The following is a 24,495-nucleotide window of genomic DNA, read 5'->3' as shown; positions in this document are numbered from 1 at the left end:
TCTTAAGAACCGGTTATTAAATGCCTATTTAGAATCAAAGTTTACAACTTAATTTTCCTTCGTAAAATTTCTTAAACCTGATGAAGTACACCATCGTTTAGACAAGTTTAAAAGAAGTCAATGGTCACACGAGACAGATTCAACAGACAGTGTTCAACTTTTTGAGATCTTTCAATCTTTGAAGATGCTATGATTAAAGATGTTATTTTTTATGAATGCATATTAAATTTTATAAAACAAACAGCTCAAATGTGAAAATTATTTAATATCATACTAATTTATACGGGTGTAAATTCTGTTACCAGTAAAAGATTTTTATTCATAAATAGAATCATGTTATATAGGATTAATTGATAAAATAATATTGTGAAAACTTGTGCAACGTCTAACGATTGACATTGAAGCGAATCAACAGGAAGTATCTGTCTTAATTCAGTCAAGTTTGGTGGTAAATTATCTTATATTAAGTTTAAACATAGTGCCTACGTCAACTAATTGGCTTTAAGAAAAATATAGTAATAATGATCTAAGGTTTTAACGAAGTGATCGTATTGTCACATTTTTACTTTATAGACGAAAGTAGGTTCGAAGTTCGGCTTTAGGTAAAATTTGATTATTTTCATATTTCCTTGATGGCAGAAGGCTTGTGGCATTTTTGTTTAATTCGTGACTTAGTATGAAATATGTAAACTTATTAAACAAATCAATGTTGTTTTTGTTTGTTACAAATAGCTAGAAACGAGTGTCCATGCCGCTAAACATTTAAGCTAGTTAAAAAAAACTGGTTTAACCAAAACATAAATCTTGTGCACTGCAGCCATTACAAACCCCTCGTATATCTCTATCCTCCTTAACTGACCCAGAAAGTTATTTTACCCGTTTCAGCTTCTTCGAAGCATATGCAAGGTAAATGTTAATGAGAAAGAACAAAACAGACACATTCAAATAAATAAAATAATATAGCATTGTGGCAAGCTCTGAGTATGTTTCGACTGGGTAACATATGTAACTAAATTAAACGGGGTTAAACCAAGGATTTACCATCAACATCACAATTTAATGTCTGTATTTAAACACCATTAAACATAGAGTAACAAAGTCATGTTTCGGAGATCTATGAAAAAAAACCAATTTTTTTTAAATCAAAACTATAATTATTACTGATCTGGTACACTAATTGCATTTTTAGTTACTGATTACATGTATAAATTTAAAATGGTCGGCTGTAGTGACTTTTTTTTTAGCTTGGTTCAGATACTCTATGATTCTTAAATATAGAGACTAACTCCTTTCAATCTTTAAAAAGTCTTACAATTTTGTAATGTGAATTTTGTGTATCATTATATATATATATATATAATTTTTATATACCAGCAAATTCAATACACACAGCCCGTGTCTCTTAAAAAACTTTTTAAACTTTCGCTGGAAACAAAAAAATATGGACGCTAAACACACAATGTACAAAATGTGTAACTAAATGTTGGTTGATTGGTGTATGCAGACCTGTAACATTACTAATCAATGTTGTTGACCAACAAATAAAAAAACGGTAAATTTGCGCCTCTTAATTAATCACCAATTAACCATTTCGTCGATTTGAAAAGAAAAACCTATCAACTATTCTAATGCAATGCGACATATAAAGACATTTTTCATTGGACGACGTCTGCCGTTAATTCCACGGTTGGCGGTCGGAGTCATTAGAAACAACGTCACACAATCGCAGTCGACGATTCTGGGATATTTTCAATGTTTTATTTCGAACATTTACGAGTTTTGCAATATATTATTCGCTCTACGCTCGTCGCCAGTAAAACTGCATTCGCGACTGTCAAATCCCCAATTGGAGGTGGCAACTCTTTTAATACAGTACTGTTATTCCTTAATTTTATCAGACGGACAAATGAGTTGCTGTTTAATGTCCAATGGCAAATATCACATGCATATTCAGAACTAATTTTCTGTTCGCAAACACCAATCAAGAATTTGTTGTTTCGTACTTTCCGTTCATTGACCCAGGTATCATTCAAAACATACCAATATCGAGTACAAGTAATCATGACAACACAGTAGATGGTTCTCCTGAGCACAGACGTTTTACTAGTTTCGGTACCAACCTGAGATATCATGGGGTTACTGTCATAGTTCTAAGCGTTATGTTTTGTGTCTTCGTAATTGTATCAACGTATCAACATATCAATGTGTTATATACACAGTGGATGGGAAATTAAGCAAAAACATGCAAAACAAAACAAAATTGCTTAATTTAGTTTAGTCATATGTATATGTGTCTTTCTAAAGTAAGGACTATCGTTATCAGTTGTTGAATCACGTGTTTATGTGTCTGCCCCAAGATGGAAATCTCGTCAGTCGTTGTTGACTCACATGTACATATAACTGTCTATCAACTATTAAGTTATGGCTGTTGTCATTAGTTGTTGAGTTGTTGTTTGTGCGTCGGTCCTAATGGGACGAACGTTATTTTCGATGACTTGGATAAGCAGTGCTCCTTTAAGGGTCAGTTTTTCTCCCTTTTGATTGTCTTTTAATTTGCTTTTTCTATTTAAGATTTGTATGTTGATGTCAGATATTTGGTCTCTCCATTGAATTCATTTAGAATAGATGTCTAGCCTTGGAACAGTTACGAAATTCTTACATGACTTTGATGCTTGTCCGCCGCTGAAGATCGTATGGTAACCTCTGACTAGATATCTATTTCAAAAGTATTTTTATTCTTGGTGTGTTTTCTCTGTAATGGTTCCCCCCTGACCAAATTTACTTTTATTTGTTCACGCATAAAAATTGTTGAATAATTCATTTTATGCGTTTTATAGTTTTAAATAACATTGGATCTTAATCCTTAAATCAATTTCAAAAAGTACTATCATCTTGTATGTTGCACAGTACACTTAAATGAATGCAAATGTAATTTATCATTGTGTCTGGGTTACAAATCATTCGGATAATTTAACAATCCCTACTGTTAATTATGCTTTGTTTTTTGGGGAGAAACAGTGAAAATTAGCTTAACTGTTACTTATAGTGTATAATTAATGACGCACGATCTGGTCTGTCTAAACAATTGAATGACTGATACGCCATAAGTAATGGTGAATTAAAGAATGTGAAATCACAAATAAAGAAAAACAGCAAAGTAGTATAAAAAATCGAGGTTTAGTGTAGAATCCGACATAAAGGTCAATCTTTAGATATAAGCATCTGCAACGAATGAAAAATGTATTTCTGACTCCAGGAAAAAATAGCAAACGGTTCACTTGTGTTTTGCACAATTGCAGAACATTCTTAAATTTAAGATATATCGGTTCTTTTCACAGGATTTAGACAGATAGAAATACAATACGAAAACGAACTTGTGTTCTCCTTGACGTCTACAATCAGTTAAATAATGACTGTATCAAAAACGAAGACAATTTTTGCATAAGTGTAACTGAATTGGAAGCGGTTATGATCTGTGGTAAAACTTTTGTCATATTATCTCATTTCCGTATGAAATGTTTTAAATATCAATTTTTGGATCTATCTCCCATTTTTTATTCAGTTAATAAATACAGATATAGATTTAGGAGCGTCCTTAGATGTACATTTCTTTGAGATTTCAGCTGATATCACAGAAAACAGACATAGATGGTCCTGTACAGAGTAGCGTATTTCCTGTATATCTTACCGACCTATTTTGTAGACAAAAAGGATTATCTGATAAACCATACCCTTTTTTAAACATGCATAATTGTTAACTTCTACGTCTTTGTTCTCTGGTGGAGAGTTAGTTGTCTCATTGGCAATCATACCACATCTTCTTATTCTTATATAAATTCCGACACGCCAAAATTTTGATAAGTTTTAGTTGATAATGAACTTATGAATGCCTTGGGTACGCATGCAAAAATGAATTAGACATTAAAAATGCATCAACCAAATCAAATCTCTTAATCAAAATTTTTACTACTATTATAATCTCCGTATAAAAATTGACATAACATAAAATAAATGACACCCCAGAGCAAAGGTGATTGTTGCTCAGGATGTCAAATGAGGGTCACGTTGGTTATTAAATCTGTATTCTTTAATCGACTTTCGAATGTCAAAAAGTAACGTATATTTAGTTTTATCTTTGACATCAGCTTTCACTACATTTTATGCACATTCAATCTGTTGCACAAATACTTCCGGAATACCATTGATTTATTTACATGTATTTAGATTATTAAAATAATAGCAATGATAATTTATTTGAGTTTGTGTTAATCTTGTACATAAACAAGGAGATGTGGTATAATTGCCAATGAGACAACTATCTAGTAAAGCAAAGGAAGACGTGAACAATTGCATATGTATATATTAATGTTTTAATTAATTGATAATGTGTCCATAGCAAATGTTGTGTTTCACATAAAATATTGGCAACGCATTTCAATATCAAGTTGCTCCTTTTCTTCTTTAAATATATATATACATTTTTATAAGACATATTTAGAGGAGGGGATAAGGCTAGTGCGCAATGCTAGACGGTGCTGTCGTAGAAGTAAAGAGTAAAAGTACAGATTCCAGCACCAGTTGGGGAGGAAGTAAAGATCAGATCTACTCAAACATTGTTAGGTTGATTTTCTAGGCACTTTATTAAAATTTCAACGCCTAGTATTTCTTAAGAAATCCAGTGGACAAGGTGTAATTTGTAGTTGTCACTACACAAAGGCAGACACATTCATATATATTTATTTATATATTTAGAACCTACTCTTTACAACGGGGGCATTATTGGAGTTAAAAATTGATTCATTGTAAAATAAGGCAGCCTTCATAAAAGATATAACAGCATTATTTACGATAAATAATATAAACAAAAATAAACAAAACAATCCTATTAATTCATCCTTCCTTAATCTATATCTGTATTTATTAACTGAATGAAAAATGGGAGATAGATCCAAAAATTGCTATATAAAACATTTTATATGGAAATGAGATAATATGACAACTGTTTTACCACAGATCATAACTGCTTCCAATTCAGTTATATTATGCAAAAATTGTTTTCGTAATTGAAACAGTCAATATTTAACTGATTGTAGACATCAAGGAGAACACATGTTCTTTCTCGTATTGTATTTCTATTGGTCAATTGTGCAGAAACGTTCGTATGACGGATGATAATGTCTGACAAATCGTTCACCAAAATTAAATTATAATGAATTCAACAACCAGTTTATGGTATCCATAAATACAGTAAAGAGTAGTATATAGTTAAGAGCTTAGATGCCGAATCTCGACGAATGTCACTAGTGGGCCAGTATCTAATTACCTTCCCGGAGTACCAGAGATCACCCACAGCTATTTATATTGTGGTCCGTTTTTACTCAGTTTTTAGTTTTCTGTGTATTTTTGTAGACTTTTATGTCATCGTGTTGTCTTTTTGTCTTCGACTTATGATTTTTTATTGTTCCCTTGGTATATATTCTGCCTTTTTTTTTAAATGGAATGAACTTTGTTGGCATGTACGATTGAGTCGTTTCAATCCGCCATCCTTAATGCCTTTCTGAGAACATCGCTTTCTTACAAGAAACATAAATCAAATAAATAGATTCAACTCCTAATAAGTGCAATTGAATATAGATCAACACAGTGCTGGGTTTTTTTCCAGGTCGAAATGAACCAAAATGCCAAGCTTTATTAATTTCGATCTCATGATCTTAATAGACTTCCGAAAAATGATCCCTTGCAAGTACTTTTCAAATAAAGCTAGAGTTTTCTACTATTATATAATTCTTCTTAATTGTATTTCACCTGACAAGTTTTCCTGAGGAAAAAAATGATTGATACTGACACTAATTCACAATTTAGAGTGCAGTATAAATTGTCATTCACGACTCGACCTTTATCGAGTTTTACATGTAAGTAATTGAGTTAATGATACTTTTAAATTAGCTTAAATTTATCGAAGAAAATACTCAAATATCAAAATATTTAAAAAAAAAAAAGTTCTTATTAAAACATATGTGTTTTCAAACTCATTAGAATAACAATTAGCAACACTAGTGCAGATAAATCATTGTTATTTTATACATGGCTATATATGTAGGCAATTGTCAGTAATTAAAGAAATTAAATCCAAAGAAATTAAGAGGACTATTTGCATACATAATGTGCACACTAAAACCAGAATATAGACTCTTGTAATTTTTTCACATGTACATGAAAAAAACAATTGTTGCAATATCATTGTCAAAGATAATTTCAGTCTATCAATGCGAATGTGATGTTAAAACATTATTGTAACAGTCCTACATTTCTTTACATGCGACGACTGTATGATAGATGTTTTTCATTGGATAACCGAACAAACGCCACGGCTATCACTATATATATTTTTCTTCATGCCAATTTTGACCCACAATTTAAAAAAAAAGTGAAGTGAAGGAAAGTTAAAAATCTTATAGCACTGTTTTATTGTACATAATGCATTCTCTATTCCGAGTACTATGAACGTTAGTTTGTTCATTTCCAAAATATTGTTTTTGTTTTTGCTGATTTACAATGAATTTGGTCAAGGATTTATATAGTAGGATAAATCCTTGGTTTGGTGCAAGCATCTTCTTCTAAGAATGTTAAATGTGAAAATTAAAACAGATTAACATCATATAGAAAAAACTACATCTTTTTGAACAAATCTCATGACGAAACGACGTCAATGTATATTTTATCAGTTGTTCAAATTAGCTTTAATGCAAGAGTTGTTCCGCAAAAATCTAAGCAAAGCACAACTGTGACACGATACAAACTATCCCAAAACGTTTGCAGTTTTGCAAACCAATGCGTCTTCCCACCCGATGGTTATTAGAGTGGAGAGTATATGTGAACACTGGCTATGTATATATTCTACACATATTGTTAAACAGGTCCTTCGAAAAATATATTGATTAATGATATTTATAAGCCTCATCAATTTCAACATAAAAGAAGTAAACCCACATAATGGAGTATAATACATCATTTTTTAGACAACGCATTTTCTTTTACCCACCATTTTGTATTAACGCGTTAATTTCCGTTATCTGGGACACTCGGTCAATGAACGACAAGATAGATTTTAGTAAATTATGTAGTTAACCATAATTAATGTTGACGACTGCCCGGAAGACTTCAAATCTTAGACATTGCATTATAATTTCACTAGGTCTTCTATCCATTAGTTAAGATTAAGACTTTGGAAACCCTTCACTGTAGATATTGGCTTTTGAACAATAACTCTTACATAATATTGTAGAGTTTGGAAAGACCAGCTACTTAATGAAAGTATCAAAGTGTCTGTTTGAATAAAACTAGATGTCACCGCTGTCATTCGGTATATCGAGTAAAAAGATCGTGAAAGAATAAGTAACGGTGGTCAAATATTTCGATTGGATCGTGAAAGATCTGGTATAGGCTCGTGAAGAAAACGTTATCGAGGAGACACATGTGCAACGTCAGAAAATAATCTAAATTAATGAATTAAAATGACATATATTAAATAGATAAAATGTTTGCAAAATGGTTCAACATTATGATCAGTATCCGAGAAAAACGTTTTCAAAAGTACACCGTTTTTTACAACTACAAAAGGCAAATTGCTCTTTAAAATTTCAAAGAAATAAAATGTAAAAACATGATTAGCTTTCATATTTTGAATGCATAAACTACTTTTCTCTTAAAAACATCGTTCCATATTACTGTTTAAAATGGTTCTTAAAGTTATTTTGTTTTAGTTTCATCAAAAACTGCAAAAATGGGAAAATTTGTAAAAATTTAACATTTCGGATCGTGAAAGATCGGGTACCTCTTTTTGATAATCGTGAAAAGGATCGTGAAAGATCTGTTGCCGCTTATTGGTTATACGAAAACGATAAAATCATTTTTTTAAAGAGGTGGCATGATAATTTATATTTGTAATCGGTAAAGCAAAAGATTGGACTTGCATGACTTATTCCGCTTCACTTTTGTTTGTGAATAGGGCTATGATTGTTCAACGCCATTGTATCTGATTATTTGATAATACCACACCGACTAGTTGCCTTATAATAATATAAGTCCGTCTGTCCGTCCTGCATAAGTGTTTTTACTATGAAAGTAAAGATTGTCTCATCTGATTTCCATTAATTTTATACACAGTCTATAAAACGAAGATCCTTGTTGATTTTTTGTTGAAATTGGGAAAAAAACATTGTTTAAAAACAATGGTCATATTCCTAACTTGGCACACTCAGGCATTTTCCTACGAAAATTGTGGGTTAAACAGTGTTTCCCAAGGATTTGAAAAATCAATTGGACATTTGGTCCAGTAAACAGTTCTTCTTAACTGGACCAGGCTCTTTTTACATGAAATTTACACATGTGATTTGGACAAAATTGAAAAATTTACTGGTTAATTCGTCCAGTAAATTCCCATATTACTCAACTGGACCAAACCAATTTTTACTGACCTTTGCCCAATTTCCGCCGACCTTGGGAATGACTGATTAAACCTGGTTTTCTAGCTAGCTAAAACGTCCAATTGTATGACAGTTTATTTAATGTTCCGTAATATTGCCAAATTGGGTGAACAACCCAAACAGACATAATTGGTTAACGTTGCCACAACTGGGATCCAGCAGCCAAAGCTGTGTAAACGTACATCACAGACATACAACATAACTGAATTAAACGTTCAAACGCACTTACAATTAATTAAATATGGACGCCAACTAAAAGGTTTTGTAGTTGATAATGCAGACTTGGGTCAGTATAGTAAAGCAAAATGACATATACACTTTCCCGATAAAATACAAAATAAGAAAAATATAAAAACAAGGGTATACAAAATGAAAACAACACTATAAAGTCCTCATGTGTCCGAATCGTTTCTCTGGACCCAACCACATAATGAACGTCAAAAGCCAAAAACCTGAAAACTGGATGCACATACAAGAGTCATACGACCTAATGGAACATAAAAGTACAAAGACAAATAAAGGTCAAACTGTAAAGTAGATATAATTCTACAGAGTCAGCACATAGAATCTATAACACAAGACCATCCAGTATTATTTGTGAAGTAGACACTTTATATTTATCTATTAGGTCTTGGTACTTTTCAATGAAATTTTTTCTTCTTCCAGAAAACCCTGGCTCATTAATTTTATGCTCAGACACTGATGACGTTTTACAAATTCTGAGTAGCAGCTGCAAGCTCTTGAATATCGTATGAGTTGAGAAATGTATAATCCATACGTGAATGAAGTTGGTAAATTGTTGCTTAATGAGGAAAATTTATAATTTCAAATTAGAAATCATCTCGTTTGTCATAGACTCAGTTATTAAAATGACCACTGTATTCAAACTCGGGTACATAGGTCTAAAAATGAGGCTGAGGAAGTTGTATGTGTGGTGTCTGTAATATTTAGTTCATGACTATTACAGGGACCCAATCAATAAAGTTTGTATTGTTAATGGAAAGAACATCTTTAATATACCTGTATGTAATGTTAAATGATATATAGCTTTTTGATCTAACCCTTACAAAAAAACGTACACATTAAGATATTTCTAGGGGAAGGCCACCAGATCCCCTCTCGCTTCACTCATTCGTGGATACATTTAGCATTATGAATACAAAGATGTTTACTATTCGACAATTAACGCTCCTGGAGGTCTTCTTTTCTTGGATGCCTAGTTAGCATTGCCTCTTAAATGAAAACAAGTCTAAATATGCATGGGTCTATATGTTCACTCCCAAGAAAGAAAGCATTAATTTACGTTCTTAATAAGTAATAACACGCTTCAATTAATTACAAGTATATCAATTATTAAAGGAAATGTTGTTTTCTGATCATTAAGCATGGTCACGCCTTATCAAAATAATGCGTTGTGTGATCTTTCACGATCAATTTTGTTTAAAAATCAACAAAATTATACTTTTTTCAAAATTAATATGAACTTTTTCAAGTAATAACATACTTTTATTTTACTGGAATATTTGACACACTAAAGATTATAAGTTTCAAATATATCATGACATATTGGAATGTACTCATTATAGATACAAAACGTGATTTTTGTCTTAATGATTCTCATAGGATCGTGTGTCGCCTTTTGTGTTTTCTCTAAAAGTACTGCATTTTTTTCTTTATTGGAGTGCCCCGTATTATTAAGGAAGTTGAATCATTTTGTCAGACACATTTCTTCTTTTTCGGATTTGTTCCATCTTTTGAAAATACAGCAGATTTTTCACAGATTTTGCAGTAGATTTACACTTAATTGCATACACGACCCGATACCAGATCTTTCACGATCCGATCGCAATTCTTGTCCACCGTTAGTAACTCTTTCACGATCATTTTTCTCGCTATACCGAATGACACCCGTGAGATGTATAATAAGTCAATGAGAACAGTAATAATTCAACACAAGTTCGCCAAATGTTACCATTACGTATTCAAAATTCAAAGAAAGAAAAGTCCTTCCCCTTTCTCCTCTGATAGTGCTAGAAATGCTCTTAAGGGACGACCAATTTGATTTTTTTAGGGGGGAGAGGGGGAGCAGGAGGATTTTGAAAATGAATATCCTGGCCTGGTAAGAGCTAAAAATAATAAATAAATTTGACGAAAATTAATATTCTGCAACACAGGAATGGAGGAAATCATTGTGTACAAAAGTTAAAAGAAAATCCCGCGGAACAAAAATAAACATGTGAAGCAACAGATGAAAATTAAGAGTCAATCAGCAAAAAACCCTACTCCCTCCTCCCCGAATATCAAATGTCGTCCTCCTACGGTCTCGAATATTGCAGTACAAGAATTAACCTTAAGATCTCTGACGATAGAAAAGTTGTTCTTTGACAGTAACAGATGTAATCTTAGGGTATCTAACAATAGAAAAGCGCATCCTCCCTAACAGCACAAGAAGTAACCTTGCGATCATCAACAAAAGAAAAGCGCACCCTCACTTAAACGACTAGAAGTACAATTAAGGTCTTTAGTGGAAGAAAGGTGCTTCTCTCTGATAATAATAGAAACAACCTTACAATCTCTTGTCTTGTAATAGAAAAGCATGCCCTTCCTGACAGTACAAAAAGTAACCTTGCGGTATGTTAAACAATAGCAAAGCGCACCTTCCCTGACAGTACAGAAGTATCATTAAGGTCTCTAATGATAGAAAGGTACTTCTCTCTGACAGTACTATAGAAATAACCCTACGGTCTCTAACAATAGAGCAGTACTCTCTGACTGTACTAGAAGTAACCTTACTGTCTCTAACAATAAAAACGACAACCTCTACCTTAAGACTAAATAGAACTGACTCTTGACGAGTAATTATATTGACAATAACCGTATTGGAACAAACGTGGGGGTTATCTCCGAACTTTTTGTAAAAAGTGTGCAATTTAAAAGTGGAAATCATTTTTGTTGCAATATTTTCCCAATTATTTGCTTAATTTTCAAATACAATTTTAGACGGCGAAAAAAGTATTTAAACGCAGAAAGGTGCATTAAAAAAGTATGCTTCCAAGCTTCTTTCCCACAAAAACTTTGCTCAATCCCCAAATACCCCATTTTGCTAAGGAAAGAAATTCATTGGTACCATAGTAAAGTAATATTTTTATAGTAAACTGCTACAACAAAGTATGTATGAAGAAAGTGCAAACTTAAAAAAAAAAGAAACGTTCACATTGCATTTTTAAGTTTGTTTTCCTTTGGTTTTAATCGCCTATAATGTGAGCGTGTTGATAACACAATAGGACCAAAAGAAGTATTTATGATTCGTTTGAAATCACTGTTTCTGTCTTAGTACTTTGCTAGAGATTCATACTATTGGGTTGATTTACACAATTCAAGATTCATATTATTTTACTCAAATTTTCAGTTCATGGAATCGTCCGAGCCAAAACTGAAAGTTTATATATGTAGGTGCATGATAGATTCTTTGATTTTTATTTCGAAGGTCCTTATTGCTAATTTTAAAAACAACATTACTTAAATCGCTTTATTTTACTTCATCTCTAAATAACAGGACTCTTTTCACTAAAAACAAATATAGCGTCTAAGATTTATCATAACTCGTTAGGCATCAAATGTTATAGGATCATCCGCTGAACTGTATATCAGTACTTTCATCTTTCAGTGTTTTTATCCACACTAACAATTTAATATAGATTAATTCGAGTCACCTTTCTCATTCAAATAAATAGTATCGATTGGATGTAAGAGCCATGAATGAACGGAATTAGGATTGGAATTAAGGGTATAATTATGCTTTATGTGAACCAGTTCCCCAGCTTCTGCTTGCATGTCAGACCTATTGCACCATACCGGATTCAAAATGTCATTTTCACTTTTAAAGTACAAAATATTTTTAACTTGAAAAGACCTGAATATCTAACGATGAGAATGTTACAAGATGGCTGAGAATAACTCCAAACACAAACCACGAATTACAGTCGCACGTGACAAATCTATTTTAAATCAATGAACTCAAATCCAGAAAGGCATTTCAAACACAGAACAATTGTATTTATTCCGTCTGCTGGCGGAACTGTTTACCCACTACAGTATGTTCTGCCAAGTGATCAGTGTTTGGACAATGACTATACTTTATTACATTTATTTTATGAATACTAAGCTGATTAATGTATTCTATTTTAAAAATATCAAACTGCAACTTCTCTGGCAAAGTTGGACTTAGACATTCTTGGCTATTCCTTTATTGGGCAATAAAATCCAACGTGTGTTTATTAATCTTTGACGTCTGAAATTATTGATTTTAAACGTTCGTGAGTGCCTGGACAGTAACTTATGCACGAATGATACCGCCTTCTATTACCGTATTTATTAACAATCCACCAACGGTGGTATGGACCCAAATCAAAACAGAACGTTTCGTGAAGAATAATAACATTACGGATATAAATATATAAAGAGTGGCGTGTCTAGCTGAAATATTGTTATCATGTCCTTTTTCTGAAGTAGTCGTTGAATAATAAGATTGACCATGTCGGGAGCAGTTATTCGCACTGAATTCCCCGCCCTCTATTGTTACATGTACATAGCAAAACTAATGTTACGTGCTTGGATAGAAAGATATCAATATATAAAAAGTGGTGTGTCTAGCTGAAATATTGTTATCATGTCCTTTTTCTGAAGTAGTCGTTGCATAATAAGATTGACCATGTCGGGAGCAGTTATTCGCACTGAATTCCCCGCCCCCTATTGTTACATGTACATAGCAAAACTAATGTTACGTGCTTGGATAGAAAGATATAAATATATAAAGAGTGGCGTGTCTAGCTGAAATATTGTTATCATGTCCTTTTTCTGAAGTAGTCGTTGCAAAATAAGATTGACCATGTCGGGAGCGGTTATTCGCACTGAATTCCCCGCCCTCTATTGTTACATGTAATAAGCAAGAATAATGTTACGTGATTGGGTATAAAGATTTGAATATTTAGCTAAAATCTTATTCATGTATTTGTTTTACCAGTTCAAATTGATTTGGGTTTAATGGTACTATTATTGCGAACCCAATGAAAGTTTTCCACAGTGCCATCTCTATCTTGACCAGGTATTTAAACTTTTGCAAGTTCACCTGTCCTATTGAATGAATACAATAGCTATTTTTTTCTGTGTAGTTTATTCACTGGGACCTTTAAATTTCTTCTAAGAGAAATCTATCATTCATTGATTAAATTACCTGTGTAAAAAAAAATTCTTATATATAGACAAAAATACTTTTTTTATACTCATTAATTGCGTGTGCTGATGTATTTATTCAATATTAATAATATATTTTCATTCAGTTTAATATAAACATTGATTCAATCATAAAAAGTTGATTTCTAACAAAAGTTTTATCAATGTTCCTATTGAAATTTGATTTTTTTTTTGTTTAGTTATAGAATACATTTAAGAAGATCTTAATTTGAAACATCATTATTTTCAAGTTCTTATTCATGTCAAACAAATTTTTTTTTAAAAGGAACAATGTTGAAAGTTTTGTCAGAAATCAAATTTTTATGATTGAATCAATGTTTATATTAAATTGAATGAAAATATATTATTAATATTGAATAACTACATCATCACAGCAGTTAATGAGTATAAAAACAGTATTTTTGTCTATATATAAGAAATTTTTTTTACTCAGGTAATTTAATCAATGAATGATAGATTTCTCTTAGAAGAAATTTAAAGGTCCCAGAGAATAAACTACACAGAGAACAATAGCTATTGTATCTATTCAATGGGACAGGTGAACTTGCAAAAGTTTAAATACCTGGTCAAGATAGAGATGGCACTGTGGAAAACTTTCATTGGGTTCGCAATAAACATTTATACACCTATTTGTTATATTTGTCTCTTCACAGAAATTACTGTTTTGTAAAGTTTATCATTATTTTTTTTCAAAAAGGAGTCAATTATGCAAGTGAATATAAAAATAAGAAGATGTGGTATGATTGCCAATGAGACAACTCTCCACAAGAGACCAAATGACACAGAAATTAGCTATAGGTCACTGTACGGTCTTCAACAATGAGCAAATACCTTAACATGTTCCACAACAAGTACATAGATTTAAAATTAATGAAGTACTTAAGGTTTCGTTATAATCACTTTGTCATCGGTATGAAATTCTAAACATATCCACGATAACCATTTTGCAAACTACATGCAAGTAGTGCTAACCAAAGATATGAATCCAGTGCATTCACCTTACGTTTATTGCTTTCAATGAATAAATATAAGACAACATAATAGTATGGCTGTCAGAGATAGTCATCAATTTGTATTGCCTGTATTACCGGGTTGTATAGATATGATTTTACTCTGATACTTGACATAATTGGTTTTTGGACAACGGCCGTTTGGTGATTTCTGAAATCAGTAGACAAGAAATTCTCAAGAATAGTACTTTTCCTCGTCTAGTTTTGTTTTCTTGTCTGTATTCTACTGGATTTATAAAACTCTAAATGTTTACTGACAAAGTAGAATAAACCATAGAGGGAATATTCAAAGCATTATTTGTTGTTAGTCATGTCAAAGCAATTTGATTTATTCTTGATATTTTGTTATAAATTATTTATATAAAAATTATCAGTTTTACACTTGACTAGTCACAAAAATACTGCCGATACTTAGATTTTGGCACTGCACAAGGCAAAATCTTTCTTGGACTCATCTTAAACTAAATCCGTTCTGAGGTGTACTGATTGACATCCTGGCCATTAAAGAACGTAATAACTAAAAAGATTTACCGGTACTTGGGTTTTGAGTTGCCAGTCTCTTGTTATCTGCCAAGTGTTGTTCTCTAGTTTACTACTTCAATATTGAAGGCTGTTTTATTAACAAGTGTAACTCCGTATTGATATGTAAGAAACTTTTACATTTGTACTTCTAAAAGGGTTTAGGCAAACAGATGAATAGCTTATGATTGTCCATTAATGTTTTCCAAAAGATAAATGATGTCCCATTGAAGTTTCGGGTTAATTATAAAGGAGCGGATTTTCTGAAAAATACTAGGTCGCTGTCTGGAATTAGTTCGGAGTAGATTCTCTATTATACGGTGTCGACTAAATAAATGTGGCCATGCTGCAGTCCTAATATTATCATGTTTCCTTCAAACTAATGAATTACTCATTTTGATTATGGAGCAAATGATTCATGTAAGACCTCAAACGCGTATAGATAACCGGTTATATATATGTAATAGGCAGTGTCTATTCGGAACAATAGCAAAAATATCTATATCTTCCGGCCATCTGTAAGAATAGCTTTTCTATGCTATTAGGCTATTTTTCCATTACCAAGCATGTATAACAACAAAATTATCAATCAACCTCTCTAACATTCTAAGTAGAATGAATCGACAAATCTATCAATTCTCTGAACGTTAAAACATTTCAATACAGGGGGTAGAAACCTTGTCGCACAGATCGGCGATCGATAGTAATCGGTATGAACCCTGAATTGAAAAGGAAGTGGGAGGATCCCCTTTCTCGTTGTAATAATTTCTGAATACACATGACATAGTTCCAGTTTTTTTTATTTAAATATAACGTTTGATATTTGATTGGATTAGAAGATTTTTTTTTTTTGCAGTAGGCTATGTTTTATCAATTACGCCTGCAGTTAACAGACGACTATTCGTTAAAAGGAAAAGAATGCAAAAAGTGATGTGACGCTTTTAAATCCATTTTTCTACAAGGAATTTTATCTAAACAAGCTAATTCTGTCTGCTGAGTCATGGACACGTTCATAAGTGTTGATATTGTGAATTGCCCCACAGACAAATGTAATATTTTCAGTTAATAGCAGAAAATTCACCAGTTAGTCTGATTGTTGAGAGCAAAGAAAATAATCAAACTGTTACATTCAATGTCAGTAAAACTGGACGAGACATGAGGCCCAACACTAAAATAAGGGTTAAACAAACAGATGTATATGATCAATCCAATAAAGGCGTTATAAAGCAGAGGAATGTGCCCGATAGTTATACTTTTATTTTCCTTTGGATACTGCAACCTACTTTGAGTCGGAAGTTGTTAATTTCTTCCTCCCTCATTGTTGTAATTCATGGGAGTTAAACCAATTTGAAAGTACGTCTTACTAATTTTCCACATTACACCAAAAGAAAACAATGCTTATCTATAAATATTTAAAAATTTCCCTCTATATATGATCATTATTATGGGGACAGTTTTCGATTTACAGTAGGTGTGCTTATGAATAATTAAAAATTAGCTCATTGTTGATACAAAAACGTAGATAAATTTTACGGAAAGAATATAACTAATAACAAGACCCTGTTTTATTATTTGACATTCGTTTACACAAGTAAATTTGAATAAAATAAACTATATCATGGCATTACCCCAAAAAAATTAGCTATGAAAAATAACTCTGATATATTATATGGGGACAGTTTATATCTTAAGTAGTGGCATCTTACGAATTCTCCGAGGTAAAAGAGACTCCTTGTAGATATAATACGGATATAAATAAATGACCTTTTATTTTATTGCCTTCTTACCCATCAGAACGTATTCTAAACATTTTTTTCTATAGCAATTGATACAATCTTACCGACAACACTATTTGAAAACAGTTCCATTGGCAGAAGGCAATTACAGAATAATTCCGGGAATCCAATTTAATTATAAATGTCGTAAACGATACAGTGCAACATATAAAGGTCTTTGCGAAAATTATCTTCAGCGGATCAGAAATGCTAGCTAGGGTGTGCTTAATTATATACAAGACGGATTCAAACGATTAAAAACTTAAAGAAATACTGGTATGACAACTCAAAGGTTTATTCCCTCCGGATTGAAAGGGATTTTTACAAGAAGACACACAGACTGGATGGTGACAAACTAAACGACATAAATTTGTAAAATTTACTTAGTAGCCTTCAACAATGAGAGAAACCCATACCGTAATGTTGACTATAAAAAAACATCGACATTAAACAATATGAAACAATTCAATTGACATAAAAAGCATTTAGATATCAACTGTTCAATGAGATGATTAAATGCATAATACAAGAATTTGCACAAATACCGCAAACATCTTTTTTTTTGGTAATCACCTGAACACTTTATTTACTGCGGTAATAGCATTATCAATTTATTTACCGCGATAAACATAACACAAGTATTTCCCTTAGTAATCACGAAACAATAATATGCAATTGTAATTGCATAAATTATTTTAATTGCTGTGGTAATCACATAATCAATTTATCTGCGTTAGTCATCAGATAATCAATTTATTTGCATTGGTAATTTCGTGATCAATTTATTTGCTGTAGTAATCACGTAAATTAAATAAATAGATTTATTGGGTTTTTTTTTATGTAATCTGTTTATTTGCTGTGATAATTTTATATTCAATTTATCTGCGGTGGTAATAGCAAAATTAGTCTATTTTCAGTGCTAGTCACCCAATCAAAATTTTTTTTTTATTATTCTTATGAAAAACCGCATGATATGATTTTCTTTCTTCCCCACCTTGGATTATATTTTGTCATCTTTAAAAGCCCCATTAGGATGCTTTGTATTCGAGCAATTGGTGAATATTTAGAGATAAATTAATTATTATTCATAACTTTTAAAATATATATCAAAATCACATAATTTAAACCTGTGCGTAGTCTGAATAAAATATGAATATAATCGGACTGTGAAAACTGAACAGTTTCCTCAAATGTGGAAAAAAAAGCAAACTGTCATGATACGTAAGTACAGACACATTGTTAAAATATAGGATGCATTAAACCTTTTTTTATTCGTCGTTGAAAATGAGAGAACACAAAAACATGACGAATAGTCTTAATTGACTCCTTAGATTCTGCAAAAAAAAATGAAAACCTGGATGGCTTACAAGAAAGTAAAACTTTATAGGAATGTGTACAATTTATTCATCTTAAAAATTGACTCGTTGTTCTTAGTTGGTCCATGTGTTAATGGTGAAATATTTATTTCGTTCATGCCAATTTGATAGGTCGTTTGTGTATTTGACGAAAGAAAATGTGCACCAAATCACATATGATCAAGCTTCTGACTAGAAATATCAAACTCATAAGCTGACTTCTTTTTTCTTTGTATGACACATTTTGGTTTAATACCATTATAGGCTGAATAAAAGAAGATGTGAAGGTAAAGCGAGGGTACCGAAATTGCACCTATTTTGACAGTTTTTGCACCTACATTTATTCAAGAAACAAACAAAGGTTTCAATTCTATGTTTATTTTGTAGATTTATCCTCATTTTTCTATATACTTTTACTAATTTAATTTTCATTCTCTACTGAATCATAGAAAAAAGGATTTGAATAGACCTCCAAACGACCCAACATTCTGTAATGAGTAGTACCCAAATTGCACCCATGCTTAACTTCACTTCCTTAAAAATCGAACAAAATGATGTTTTGTTTTATTTCTCCACATTTTTAGAACAATTTGACAATAGTTCATATTTTCTTTGCATTTTGTATGAAATTGCTGTCCGTAACATATTTTAATTGCACATTTATGAAAGGTAAATTTTATTTTTTTCACTGCTGCTTCATCTATTGATATATAATGTGTATATTTATGTATGTTTAGCTGTGTTGAAAGACGAACATGATTGCAAATTATGAAAACATGATTTTATTTAATTCTGTAAGAAAACCTATAAGATTTCCGCTGCTTTTGTTTTTTGCTAAATGGGTGCATATTGGGTACTCGTTGCAATTTGGGTAATGTGACGTTATGCTTTACTAATAAAGAGACTAGATAGCAGCATTAACAACAACATTTAGTGTAATAAAAGTATAACCAACTCCACTTTTCCTTCTTTTTTTATTTTTTTATGATTAAAATATAAGAGAATGACGAACATTCAGACCAGCAGAAGTGTTTAAGCTCTGAATTCTGCTGATATAGAAATCTTACGCGTTATATATATTATCTTACATTCTTTCAGACTGTTCTTTTAGTGATTAAAATTCCTTTATTTCTGCATAGAGTTAGAATAGATTATTTCAAAATTATTATACATTAAATGCGTTTCATTGTCGTTTATTCGGTACAGTTGTTGTTAATATCCAACAGTATGTTCACGTGAGCCTGTGAGCTTATCACAATAGTCAGTACAGCAGTTGTCAATATAGTCAATAGTAAGTTCACGTGAGTAGTCGGAGCTTAGAGGATGTGTTGTCTGCATCCCCAAAGCGAATGGTGAAAGAAATTTACAGTACAATGTATTTCCTGTTTAAATATTCATTCTAGCTTGGGTAAAAAGCTCTCACCAAACAAAAAATAAAATCTCCAATAGCCATTATTATACAAAACTTATCAGAAGTAAAGGTAGGTTTTGTTTTTTACACTCACAAGCCACAGCTTTTTTTGAAAGGAATTAATGTCAACAAAGTTTAGCTAATATCATCACTTTCAAAGTATCAAAAGCCTAGAAGCCAATCAGAAGAAAACTTTTAAGTGTGAAACTGTTCAGGCACTGCATTGGCTTTTACCAAATTACCATAATAGCTGATTTTCCTAAAATTGCCTGTATATGTATTTAATGATTGCATGATATTCAAAATAAGATGAAAAAAAAATGTTAATTAATATATAGTTAAAGGATCATTGTCTAGATTCTTTTTGCACATGTGTATCCTATTAACATTTACTATATATTAAAATAATTGAGACCGATGCGTTCCATTACAACTTACAAGGCAAATTTTGGTCAATTTTCCCTGAATCAACTTTACTCAAGGACAATTTTTAAAAAGTTCTTCCATCTTAACTCAAATTTACAATACCATCGCTTCCCTTTTTTATGATGTAATACCCTTTTGTCGTATTTCTGAACATACAGCATAATTTGAAAGTTATAGAAATGACTCAAAACTGCAATTTTAACAGACTTTGTTAAAGGATAGGGTATGATAAGAGCTATACATAGTTCCACCTGAAATTGTATAGATACTTAAATTTTTGAAGCCATCCAAAATTAGGTTATTTTCATTGATAAATAAATAGGTTGATATATGATCTGGACATTTTAGTGAAGAAAGGTCACCTTTTTTTTTTGTCGTACATGTGTTGAAATTGATATATTTGACCTAAATGGCCATTTTACAAATACTTTTTGGACAAAATAGATATGAGCCTTACCCAAAAAGATTTTTACACATATTATCGTCTTTGTAAAGTACACCGGCTAGTTGTAACATAATTTCTTTTTGGGTAAAGCCTTGGTTCATTTCTAAATTCTAATGACAAGACCTCAGTTTTTTTCAGATGTTATTTGTTAGATTTATCATACTTTTAACTTTTGAAAGAACGAGAATGACATATATTCTAAACAAAACCAAAATTTCGTTGGAGATAAATCTATGTGTTGATTGGAAGATACAAAACAAATCATAATGGTTTTAAATGTCCCCCGATGCAAAAAATTTACAATTAGATGTAAAATTTGTATATTTTGGTCATTTACAGCTACGAATAGCAATGAAAATCATTTTGTCTTTTCGTCATCTATCGTTTTTTTTTTGCCATGGCGTTGTCAGTTTCTTTTCGACTTATGAGTTTTGATTGTCACCAAGGCATCTTCTGTCTCTTTTTTGATATTATGGATGTGTGAAAAATTGTTGATAAAAGCTTCCAGTAGTATTGTTCAGTCTTGTTTAGATTCAAATTTCTATGAGTTTAATGAATTTTTTTTAACATTTTGACCCCATGAGTGAAACCAATTTATGGGAACCTACTTCTTTCTATCCCTATAAAAGAGTAAACAAATTAACAATTTAGGGTGAAAAATATGTTTAAAGATGTTATTATGAACAAGGTTTCAATTAAGAATATTGAAAATGTATCTTTTGAAAAATTTAAAGAAGAATGGTATGACAAAATTACATCAAATGATAAAAATAAATTACTTTCAGATAGAATGTTCAAAAATTTAAATGGTGCAGAAAATTATCTGATTTTTTTTATATACCCGGTAGATACAGGAGTGCTTTAGCAAAATTGAGATGTGGTGTAGCGCCCATCAGAATTGAAACTGGTCCTTACGAAAACGTTTATATAGAAAATAGAATATGTTTTAATTGTACTAATGACGTTGAAGATGAAAAACATGTTTTGTTAAACTGTCCATTTTTCATTAATTTTTTTTTTGCTTTTTACATTGTTTTTTTTGTGTGTTTTTTTTTTGTTATTTTTTATTTGTATTTTGTTTCTTTTGTTAACCCTAATAATAAGTGAGAGAGAAAAATGTTACGTGGGGTTAAATTCAGAGTTAATTTTTGTAATGGGGTATTTTGGTCTTTAATCAAATATTCGAAGATTGAACTAAGATTGAAATATCAATGTGTGCTCATAAGTACATAGCAACTAAACGATGACATCATTAATGCAAAATTGAAGGTACATAATAAAATAACATTTTAAGTTCGTCTGTCACATTGGGTCTGTCTATTATATAGTAAGTTTCATTTCTATACATTAAAAATCTCGTCCTTGCTGAAAGATTATCCACTGAATGTAAAGATCATTTGTCTACACGTAACTTGCAGAACATATAGAAATCACAAAATTCAGATAATAAAGATGTTTTATCACTTTCCTCAGTATCTGAGTGTTTATCGGGAAACCTACGAAGCATAGTGAAACTTGATTGTCAGTAATCAAACTAATGTATTGACAAAAACTTCACCTTTTTTATCATATGATAAACAATAGTGTGCCGTATTAAATAATGCTCTGAGTTTTTGAAAGAAAACTTAAAGTACATAATATGTTTATTATTTTTTTTATTTGTACTTGTGCTTTTGCTTTATTAAATACCGTTAATTTAGAGTTTGTTTTACCGTTATTTTCTAGTTTTATTTTGTTATGTTCGAGTTTTATTTTATTATTTTCGAGTCTTATTTTGTAATTTTTGGAGTTTTAAAGCTGCTGTTCCATTACGGATAACACATTTTAAATGTTTTTGTAAAAGTTTGTTTAACAAGACATCTTGAACCAACATGATTTAAATCACCTAAGAGGAAATAAATAGCTCTACTTTGAAAGGAAAAAGCGAAGAAAGTAGATACATCGCAAAATTTTGTCATGTTTCCTAAAACAAAATTGATTCAAAGCACGAATTTTAAAATTCCAAACAGCTTGATATAATAATTGAAATAGACCAGCATCCCATATTTTTTGCAACGTTTTCATATTTTAGAATAAGTCGACATTTTTCAACAGTTAAAAATAGTATTTATTTTGTATTGCAATGTTAAAACAAAATGAGTATAAATAAAAAAAAATCTATAAGCTTCATCGTTAACAAAGCAATAACAGAGGTACAAAACATCTTTGAAGAAATCTATAATTCAGGTAAATTTCACTTCACAATGTTTATTGGTTGTTGTTGGTCTCTGAAAATACAAATATCAACAATATTGAAATCGTTTAATAGTACAAACAATATATTTAAACATTGTAAACCATAAAAATCTTCTTACCTTCTTACGGTTCCTGGCACGAATGTCATCCCTTCTATTTATATAATCTCCAGGTGCTTTTGTTCCCCATATTCTGTATGCGATTCTTATGTAGGAGAAGTTAATAATTATCAGTGGTAATATGTATTGTATGCATAGAAGATACACAAAATAGTATCTTCCAAAATCTTTATGCGGAAAAAACGGACGACAGAAAGGTTTTGTTTTTCCAGTTGCGTTCTCTGGAACTTGAGTAACTTTCATATACAGTGCTTGAGGTATGCTTGAAACTGTCCCAAAAACCCATATAAAAACTAAAATCACAGCGGCAACAGATTTCTTAAAACCGGCTTTCAATGGATACAGTACAGCGATATATCTATCTATGGCAATACACGTTAAGGTGAAAATACTTATGTTTACGGACAAGTCTTTGACAAAAGGTGCAACCCAACACATAAAATCGGCGACAACCCATCTCTGCAATAAAGCCGCTTGGAATTGAAATGGAATGGTGAACATGCCCAAAATGACGTCAGCAAATGCTAAATTTGCAATAAAAATATTAGTTACTGTTTGCATCTTTTTATTAATGATGATGACACTTATTACCAAACTATTTCCAATGATAGCAGCGACAGAAATGCTCCCGTATAAAATTGCCAACAAAGCGATAATACCAACTGGTACCGGGTATAGGTCAGATATTGTCGAGTTGACCAGCGGTCCTGTTCTATTCCATTCCATGATAAAATTTGTGATAGTTATCTTATTAGATGCTATAGTACCAACAATACGGACTGTTCGATGTTGTGTTCTTTCTACTAACTATTGTTATCCAGAACTACTTTCGGAATTGTATAACACTTCTCTGCATAATGATGAACCACTTTGAACTTTTATACGTCACTCAAAGTTTTTGTTTGCCTCGTCATTAAAATATGTTCTTTGCTTCCCACGCCTTGAAATTAACAAGAATTGTGAATAGCTCTGATACTATTCTTTACATATAGCAGGCTGATTGAATCAATAGAGGAAAAAAGCTCTAACGGAAAGCGCCTGCAGTTCTTTACATTTTTATAATATCAAACTAACAGATAGTTCGAGCGAAAATGTAATTTCTCCAATCACCCAATAATAAAATTATTAGTCGAGTAATTACTTCCCCGAATTGGATTTATTTGTAGATTTTTAAAAAACTTGTAATTATGGGCCGCTCAGGGACCTGAAGAACTGTTACAATTATTCTGTGGATTTATAAGTAAATCGTATTATGTATAAAGCTCTCATCTTCTTATTCACATCCAATATAGATCACTGCTGAAATTCTTCACTAGAAGACTATTATCACGAGTTAAGTGCGATATAACACTGAGAAACTGTGAAAGATAATAAAAGTATGGTATAAAACAGACAGCCTTTACCTAATTTGTTTTCAATACATGTATATATTATTCGTTATCCGACTTGCCGTAGATAATT

At 31.4% G+C, this 24,495-nt stretch overlaps 1 protein-coding gene across 1 annotated transcript in view; it reads right to left on the bottom strand.

Moving 5' to 3' along the window:
- The window catches only part of LOC127736900 (neuromedin-K receptor-like), a 70,634-nt gene extending 46,874 nt beyond the window's left edge, over positions 1 to 23,760 (bottom strand). Inside the window, exon 1 of the mRNA XM_052247465.1 lies at positions 23,035 to 23,760. Coding sequence (XP_052103425.1) covers positions 23,035 to 23,760 — 726 coding nt within the window. The remainder of the gene's footprint in view (positions 1 to 23,034) is intronic.
- Positions 23,761 to 24,495: the final 735 nt, after the last annotated feature.

The sequence above is a fragment of the Mytilus californianus genome, unplaced genomic scaffold (assembly GCF_021869535.1).
Source record: "Mytilus californianus isolate M0D057914Y unplaced genomic scaffold, xbMytCali1.0.p SCAF_4, whole genome shotgun sequence".
Taxonomy (NCBI): domain Eukaryota; kingdom Metazoa; phylum Mollusca; class Bivalvia; order Mytilida; family Mytilidae; genus Mytilus; species Mytilus californianus.
The sequence above is the reverse complement of the archived record's forward strand: the minus strand, read 5'-3'. Positions and strand labels throughout refer to the sequence as shown.